We start from the raw sequence: 9371 nt of genomic DNA, 5'->3' as shown, positions 1-9371 counted from the left end.
CATATTTTTGATTAATAAAATTAACGCTAATAAAATCTCCACTGTAGATTTCAGGAAAGACTGTTGGTGTGGAATTGGCTTTTTCCTCTACAATACATGTGTATCCTCTTTCAGGTCATCCATGCAGCCAATCCATTATTTCACACACTCTTAGGGAGTAAAGGACCCACTGCCTCCTTTAAAATCAATATCCAAATTTTGAGGTTACTTTATTCACCCTCTCAGTTAAGGATCCATGTTATTCTACATATAAAATGATCTTTTAAGAGAAATGTCCAGATCTCAACAAAGGGAAAAAACTATATGTGGAGGCATGCTTACAGAGTTGAAAATTAAGCCCTGCCCTTCATTCTCCCACAAAACTAAAATGTTCTCTCTCTCAAAAAGAAGTAATAATAGTTTTCCAAGCAAAGGCACTGACCTGCTTTCTGCACTGCCATGGAGGTAAATAATAATTGGGTTGCCATCATGAAGGGTCCCTTCATACCAGCAACGGTCCTTCCCCTTAGCATCTTCACCCCGGCAGCTGGGGACTGTGTGCCTGAAGAGCAAGGAGAGGCTGTAGTGAATGTGTACACAGAGAGAAATTTTCTCTATCCTGGCCAAAGTCTGAAGTCTGAAACTCACTTGTAGAGAAGCTGGTACTCCTCAGAGGAACCATGAAATTTTACAATTCTTTATGTATGTATATATATATTTATATGTGTACATGTGCATATATATATATATGTATACATGCATGATATAAAAAAGACACACACATATATGTACATGTATGTTCATTTATGTGCCTATTTCTGAGACATATATGGATATATCACATGCTCTTATACATAAGTATATACAAATACACACACACACACGTGTATGTGTGTGTGTGGGGGTTTTCCAAAAAAAAAAAAAAAAACATTGCCATCGAGTTGTATTCAACTCACAGCAACCCCTCCTTGGGTTTCCGAGGAGGTATCACTACAGAAATAGATTGCCCAACCTTCCTTCCGAAGAGTCGCTGATGGGTTTGAAATGCCAGACTTCTGGTTAGCAGTCAAATGCCTTAGGTACTACACTACCAGAGCTCCCAAGTGTGGGACATAGTATATATAAATCTTATCTAAGTAATATATTTATATAGTAAAAATAAAAATCTAACACCACAAAATATCTTATAACAAAAACCACCACTTCCCTACCCCACCTCTCCCATGTACAACCTCCTTTAACCATTAATTGTTTTAGCTCTTCTGACTTTTACACCCATCAGTCTTCCAAAACTGAAATTTTCAGATTTAGTAAACTGAAATAACAGAAATGGGTGAAGACAAGCAAGAGATAATGAATATTTGATATCTGCCATCAGTTTACCCAAATAGACAAGTTGGAAAGAATTTAAAGGGTAACCAGTATATGTTGGAGAAAAAAATAATAACATAAAGCTAAGTTATTTTACTCAAGAAACCAAGTGACCTTGAAATTTTAAACACTTCTGAGCTCTAGTTCTTCTATCTTGTTAAATCAGTGAATGACCTCTGAAAATGTAAATGTTGCCATATGACAGGTCCCAAAGGGACTCGGGGAACTAGCCGAGAGGTGATAAATCTCAGTACCCTCAATCATTCTGAGGTAAAAATCTGGGAATATCGACAGCACTGCAGGCTAGATGAGCCAATCATGATGAGGATCGCTGACTTGCCAAGCAGAGGACCAATGGGGCAAGAATAGAGAATAATATTTTCAAATCCCAACACTATGAGCTAAACTGTCCCCTGCAAATTAAGACACCATATGAGTCTTTACTGTCTCATTTCATAATCAGATGTTTAAACTCAGGAAGATGAAATATAAAATGAGGTACTGGGAAACTGGCAACCAAGAACATGCAGCAGAACTAAACCAAAGAAAATACTGAGATCAGCATAGCAAAAAAAAGATAGATATCTAAATACTGGCTTCTATATGCCAAGCATTGAGCTAAGCCTTAAAAACCCAACAACAGTCTCTAACCTATGGAAGATACAGTTCAGCAAGGAAGACAAGTATGAACCAAATAATCACACAAACATATATTTAATTACAGTGAGAATAAATGTTGTGAAGGTCAAGCACAGATTGCCATGAGAGCATATACCTAAAATAGCAGATGAAGGAAAGCCTCTATGAAAATGTCTATTTAATAAGACCCAAAAGAGGAGGTTTAAGGCATGCTGACCCAAGATGGTATTTTCAACCCCATCATATTCATGCAAAAGCTGCACAAAGAATAAGAAAGACCGAAGAGGAACTGATGCCTTTGTATGGTGTGAGTGAAAAATACTGAATATACCACAGACTTCCATAAGAATGAACAAATCTGTCTGAGAAGAATTATAGCCAGAATGCTCCTTAGAAGCAAGGATGATGAGACTTAGTCTTTTGTCCTTTGGCCATGTTATCAGGAGGGACCAGTCCCTGGAGAAGGACATCATGCTTGGTAAAGTAGAGGGCCAGTGAAAAAGAGGAAGACTAATCAAGATAGATTGACATGTTGGCTGCAACTCTGGGTGCAAACATAGCAATAATTATGAGGATGGTGCAGGATCGGGCAGTGTTTCATCCTGCTTTCCGTGGGGTCACCATGACTCAGACTCAATGCACGTTTTAACAACAACAAAAAGGTAAGTAGGCAGTTAGCTACACAGGAGGAGGGAGGGGAGGAAGCAGAGAGAGAGAAATGTCCCAGATGGAGCATATCCCGGCAGCATGTGGCTTACCATCCAAGGAAGCCAGCATGTCTGGAGTAGACTGTGAGGGAAAAGGTGGTATGGAGTAAGCAGGAGAGTGGGCAGGGCCAGGTCCTTGAGGCCTGGTGAAAGACTCAAAGAAAAGGAAAAGTTCTAAAAAGGCTTCATACGCCAAAGTAAAATTTCTTGAAAGCAAAATCAACCAGGTCAAATTTCAATATATAAAAAAAGGTATATTGAAAAACTTCCAGGTGTCTTCAAGTAGCACCACTCTCCATAGGCAAGTAACATGACACTGCTTGCCTTTGACCTCATAACACAGGAACCTTATCCATAAAGCAACCCAAGGTCCAACCGCTGCACTCACCAGATTCCCAGCATCACCCGAGGTTCCACTTTAAGATAGAAGTTCACTGTGTGAGCAATCTTTGTCTCCGGTTTCTTTAAATCCACAAGGTATGGTGCTTTGACTAGAAAGTAGACATTGTTATCAACTTCCAGAGGCCTATGTCTTTTTATTAAAATCCAAAAAAATTAGTCTTTATGATCAATATATTTCTAATTTGTAAGTTACTACACTTAACTCCTAGCAAAACATTTTATTTTATAAACTAAAATTAGCCAGCAGAAGAGTTGCAAGAGCAGAAAAAAACCTACAGCTAGTTTTCAAAATGCCACCAGTGTGGTTACCCATAAGAGTTTATTCAATCCTTATCCCTGACTCAAGCTAAAAGCAGAGATTATTCCACCAAAAAGGTCTGTTACTTAAATGCAGCATTATTTTTTCACTAAGTAAAATCAAATCATTAGCCATAAGCCAAGAAATGTCCAGGATCAACATACACCTGGAGACATGCAGGTAAGAGCGTTACCCATGCACTACAAGGATTGTATGTTACATTGACTAACATGTCGCTCAACAGAAAAACTGGGGGGAGAAACAGACTCCTCACATCAGCTCCTCCTCTCCCAATCACTTCCAAGGGATGTAGGCAATAAGAAGGGAGAAAAGCAGAGAATACAAGCAATTAGGTATCCATATACACAGCTGATGTAAAAGCTGATTTGAGTTGGAATCCCATCCACGAAGCCATACTTTTCTATCTGTCCCCAATAGTGTGCAAGGATTAATGCAAAAAATGAACAAACAAAAAACCTGTTGTCATCAAATTGATCCTGACTCATGGTAACTCCCTGTGTTACAGAGTAGGATTACTTCATAGGGTTTTCTTGGTTGTAATCTTTATGGGATCAGATTGCTAGGCCTTTCTTCCACGATGCCAAAGGGTGGGTTCAAACCACCTAACACAAACCATTTGGGCCACCCAGGGACCATTTTTAGGCCACAACATCAATAATAAATAGTTTTCAGACCATTTATTCCCCAAAGACAATTTTGTCATTGGCATGTCTTTTTCATTATATCACATCACAACTTTAAAAGCAGTAAATTCTTTATTTGGGGGGTGGCCAGGAAACTACAGGCAAATTCATGAAAGGTATATACTTACAAAAGTTTAAAAAAATTAGCATGTCCATCAAAGGAGGGAAAATGTGTTCTTTTAATGGTTTACTAGTAAAACTGTTATACAGAGCAGCAATTTTTCTTCCAAGTGTTGAACAGGAGTGTGGAACAGATCTGCAAGATATTGTGAAATAGACAAGGTTTTCAAAATCAAAGTTTTGCCTTGGTTTGTTTTTTCTCTTAAGATCCACATCAGAGAGGCTAATACTGGGAATTACAGGTAACTTGGCATTTAAACAAAACCTTTGCAGAATTATATGTAATTATCTATAGGTCAAATCAGGAGTGGGCACTAAAGGGGAACCAGGTAAGGAAAGCAAGATGGTAGCCCAATCAGCCGCTATAAAGCCAGAGTTTGATAGACATAGGAGGGGAGGGGAAGGTAGAGACACTGGAGTCAGGCTTGTTCCTAATATATGTAGCCCCACGGAAGGCTGAGGTTGGACCCCTACATCATTGGGAATCAGAATTCAGCCTTTCTAACAGTTGCCACAGTATTTAATTATAATACCATTCGGTGCTATATATATTAGCTATTATTAGTTTAAATCACTGTGCAAGTAATCATTTAATTCTACTCATCTGGCTGGATCTTAGGAAGCAATGAGCCAGTGAGAGCAAGAGCAGCGTAGAGAGGCTGGAGGCCCAAGTAGGGGGCTAAAGCAGGGCTGGGGCTGGTGTGAGAATGGGACACAGCAGGCCATGCACATTTGCTTATTCTACAGCTCCCCGTGTCACAACCACCCAAACAGGGAGCCATCAGCAGACAAGTGATAATTTGTCCATGTGAGGTCACCAATGCCACCTCTGTCCCTAGCCACAACTCTCATGAGGGCTAGAGTATATCCTACCTGGTGAGAAATAAGGAATACAGGAGGTCAAGGGTACACTCTTCTGCTTCTGGCTTTTGTCCACATCATTCATTAAATAAACCCCTTTTCCTATTATGAATGTTCAAAGTTAAAACTGCTCAATGTAACCAAATCATGAGGTTGGGGGGAGAGGACTAGACGGCATTTTTGACCAACTGTTTCCCTCTGCTCTGATTTCTCTGCTAGACTAGAGGCAGTTTACTTCTATCTTTGCTTGGCAATGAGGAGACTGAAAAGGTCAAGATCACACACCCAATAAATGGCAGAGCCATGGGTACTAGGTCTATCTGACCCCAGAGACCTATGATGATCTCCATGAGTTGTCAGTCTTGGTAAGTTCTACTCACTCCCAGTGGAAAGAAAAATGAACCCCAGGAACAACGCTGGCCTCACAAAATTCTGCTCTTAGAGAATGTTGTTTTTGGAGCTCCTAATCCCCTTTGCCACCATTCGTCTATCAGTCTGTCACACTGTGGTACCTTGTGTGTTATTGTGTGGCTGGAGGCTATGCCATGGGTGTTTCAAATACCAGCAGGGTCACCCATGGTGGACAGGTTTCAGCAGAGCTTCCAGACTAAGACAGACTTGGAAGAAGGAAGGGGCCATCCATTTCTCAAAGAATTGGCTAGTGAAAACCTTATGAATAGCAGTGAAACACTGTCTCATATATTACTGGAAAATTTTATGAATAGCCTTGAAACACTGTCCAATAGTCCAATATAGTGCCAGAAGATGAGCCCCTCAGGTCAGATGGCACTCAAAATATGACTGGTGAAGAGCTGCCTCCTCAAAGTAGAGTTGACCTTAATGATATGGATAGAGTAAAGCTTTCAGGACCTCCATGTGCTGATGTGGCACAACTCAAAATGGGAAGAACAAGCTGCAAATATCCACTAATAATTGGAACATGGAATGTATGAAGTATGACTCTAGGAAAATTGGAAGTTGTCAAAAATGAAATGGAATGCATAAAGATCCATATCCTAGGCTTTTGTGAGCTGAAATAGAGTGTTTGGGGCCATTCTGAATTAGAAATCATATGATGTACTATTCCAGGAATGACACACTGAAGAGGAATGGTGTAGCATTCATCATTAAAAAGAATGTTTCAATATCTATCCTGAGGTAAATTGCTGTCAGTGATAGGATAACATCCATACCCTTACAAGGAAGATCACTTAATACTACTATTATTCAAATTTATGCACCAACCACTAAAGCCAAAGGTGAGGAAATTGAAGATTTTTACCAACTTCTGCAGTCTGAAATTGGCCAAATATGCAATGAAGATGTGTTGATTATTACTGATGATTGGAACACAAGAGTTGGAAGCAAAGAAGAATCACCAGTAGTCAGAAAATATGTCCTTGGTGATAAAAATGATGCTGGAGATCACATGATAAAATTTTGCAAAATCAACACCTTATTCATTGCAAATACCTTTTTTCAACAACATAAATGGCAGCTATACACAAAGACTTCAACAGATGGAATACACAGGAATCAGATTGACTACATCTGTGGAAAGAGGTGATGGAGAAGCTCAATATCTTCAGCCAAATCAAGGCCAGGAGCTGACCGTGGAAGAGACCATCAACTGCTCATATGCAAGTTCAAGTTGAAGCTGAGATAATTAAAACAAGTCCATGAGAGCCAAAATATGACCTTGATTATATCTGACCTGAATTTAGAGACCACCTAAAGAATAGATTTGATGCATTGAACACCAATGACTGAAAACCAGAGGAATTGTGATATGACCTCAAGAACATCATCTGTGAAGAAAGTAAAAGGTCATTAAAAAGACAGCAAGGAAGAAAAGACCAAAATGGTTGTCAGAACAGATTCTGAAACTTGCTCTTGAATGGAAAGTAACTAAAGCAAATGGAAGAACTGACAAGATAAAAGAGCTGAACAAAAAATTTCAAAGAGCAGCTCAAGAAGACAAAGTCAATTATTATAATGAAATGTGCAAAGACATTTGGAGTCATTGGAGTTAGAAAACCAAAAGGGAAGAACATGCTCAGCATTTCTTAAGCGGAAAGAACTGAAGGAAAAATTCAAGCCTCGAGTTGCAATATTGGAAGATTCTCTGGGTAAAATATTGACTGATGCAGGAAGCATCAAAAGAAGATGAAAGGAATACACAGAGTCACTGTACCAATACTGATGTCAGATGGATTTTGGCTGAAGCAAAGAATATCAGAAAGATGTTTCCATCTGTTTTATTGATTACACAAAAACGTTTAGTTGTGTGGATCACAACAAATTATGGATAACATTCAGAAGAATGGGCATTCCAGAGCACTTAATTGTGCTCATGAAGAACCTGTACATAGACCAGGAGGCTGTTGTTTGAAAAGAGCAAGAGGATACTGCATGGTTTAAAATCAGGAAGGGAAGAGCATCAGGGTTGTATCTTTTCACCGTACTTATTCAATCTGTATGCTGAGCAAATAATCCAAGAAGCCAGACTATATGAAGAAGAACACAGCATCAGGATTTGAAGAAGGCTCATTAACAACCTATAATATGCAAACGACACAAGCTTGCTTGCTGAAAGTGAAAATGACTTGAAGCACTTTCTTATGAAGATTAAAGACTACAGTCTGCAGTAGAGATTACACCTCAACATAAAGAAAAAAAACTCCTCACAACCGGACTGATAAGCATGATCATAATAAGTGGAGAAAAGAATGAAATTGTCTAAGATTTCATAGTACTTGGTTCCACAATCAACACTCATGGAAGCAGCAGTCAAGAAATCAGATAGCATACTGCACTGGGCAAATCTGCTGCAAAAAAAGACCTCTTTAAAGTGCTAAAGAGCAAAGATGCCTCTTTGAAGACTAAGGTGCACCTAAGTGCCTAAGGCACTTGACTGCTAACCAGAAGGCTGGTGGTTCAAACCCACCAGCCACTCCTCAGAAGGAAGAATGGGCAACATAGTGACACTGCCTTGAAAACCCAAGGAGGGGTCACAAGAGTTGGATTTTACTATAGCAGTGGCAGCAAGTTTGGGTTTTTTGTTTTTTTAACCCAAGCCATGGTGTTTTCAATCGCCTCATATGCTTGTGAAAGCTGGACAATGAATAAAGAAGACAAAAGAAGAGTTGATACTTTTGAGTTGTGGTGTTGGCAAAGAATACTGAAAGTACCATGGACTGCCAGAAGAACTAACAAATCTGTCCTGAAGAAGTGCAGCCAGAATTCTCCTTGGAAGTGAGACGGGCAGACGTCATCTGACCTACTTTGGTCATGTTCTTAGAAAGGAACCATTCCCCGGAGGATACCATGCTTGGTAAAGTGCAGAGTCAGTGCAAAAGGAGAAGGCCCTCAATAAGGTGGACTGCAACAGTGGGCTCAGGTATAGCAAGGATTGTGAGGCTGGCACAGGTCAGGACAGTGTTTTGTTCTGTTGTATATAGGGTCACTATGAGTCAGAACCAACCCAATGGCACCTAACAACAATAACGACAATCCCCTTTACTAGACGCCCTGGTGGTGCAGTGGTCAAAGTGCTCAGCTGCAAACCAAGAAATCAGCAGTTTGAACCTACTAGTGGCTCCACAGGAGCTCTGGCAGCATAATGCCTAAGGCACTTGATTGCTAACAAGAAGGCTGGCGGTTCAAATCCCCTAGCCACTCCTCAGAAGGAAGGTTGAGCATTCTATTCCCATAGTGTTACTGCCTTGGAAACCCAAGGAGGGGTCACTATGAGTCAGATCCGACTCCACAACAGTGAGTTTGGTTTTTTTGTTTTTTTTTTGTAGTGGCTCCACAGGAGAAAAATGTGTCAGTCTGCTTCCATAAAGATTTACAGCCTTGGAAACCCTATGGGGCAGTTCTACTCTGTTCTTTAGGGTCACTACAAGTCTGAATCTACTCAGTGGCAATGATTTTGATTCCACCTCTTTGCACCTTTGACCCCTCTTGGTGTTCTTTCTTTCCACCACTCCTTCCATATCATTCCTTCCCACTAATGCCCACTAGTCTCAAGAGCCCTCTGATACCAAAGGGACCAAAGAAAGGCCTGTATTTAAAAAAAAAAAAAAAACCTAATTCTCCCTCAGGTGTTAATGACCTAAAAATCAGAGAGCTTATTATACTTGTTTGGAAGAGGCATGAAGGGAGAAGATAATGACTCTCTGAGGGATTTCTAGCAGCTCAGCAAGGGGTGGAAAAGTCTGTGATTTGAAGGTGATGGATAACTCTTCAAATACGTCACACCTGGACAATTAAAATCAGTCCCAGCAA

General features: G+C 40.1%; 1 protein-coding gene across 1 annotated transcript in view; it reads right to left on the bottom strand.

Moving 5' to 3' along the window:
* Positions 1-9371, bottom strand: part of ABHD12B (abhydrolase domain containing 12B) — a 52255-nt gene that overhangs the window by 37854 nt on the left and 5030 nt on the right. The window contains exons 2-4 of the mRNA XM_007943697.1: positions 4229-4356; positions 3085-3187; positions 422-541 (exon numbers count right to left, since the gene is read on the bottom strand). Of these exons, the coding sequence (XP_007941888.1) occupies positions 422-541; positions 3085-3187; positions 4229-4356 (351 nt within the window). The remainder of the gene's footprint in view (positions 1-421; positions 542-3084; positions 3188-4228; positions 4357-9371) is intronic.

This window comes from Orycteropus afer, unplaced genomic scaffold (genome assembly GCF_000298275.1).
Source record: "Orycteropus afer afer isolate SDZICR_OR568_19922 unplaced genomic scaffold, OryAfe1.0 scaffold00111, whole genome shotgun sequence".
NCBI classification, from domain to species: domain Eukaryota; kingdom Metazoa; phylum Chordata; class Mammalia; order Tubulidentata; family Orycteropodidae; genus Orycteropus; species Orycteropus afer.
The sequence above is the reverse complement of the archived record's forward strand: the minus strand, read 5'-3'. Positions and strand labels throughout refer to the sequence as shown.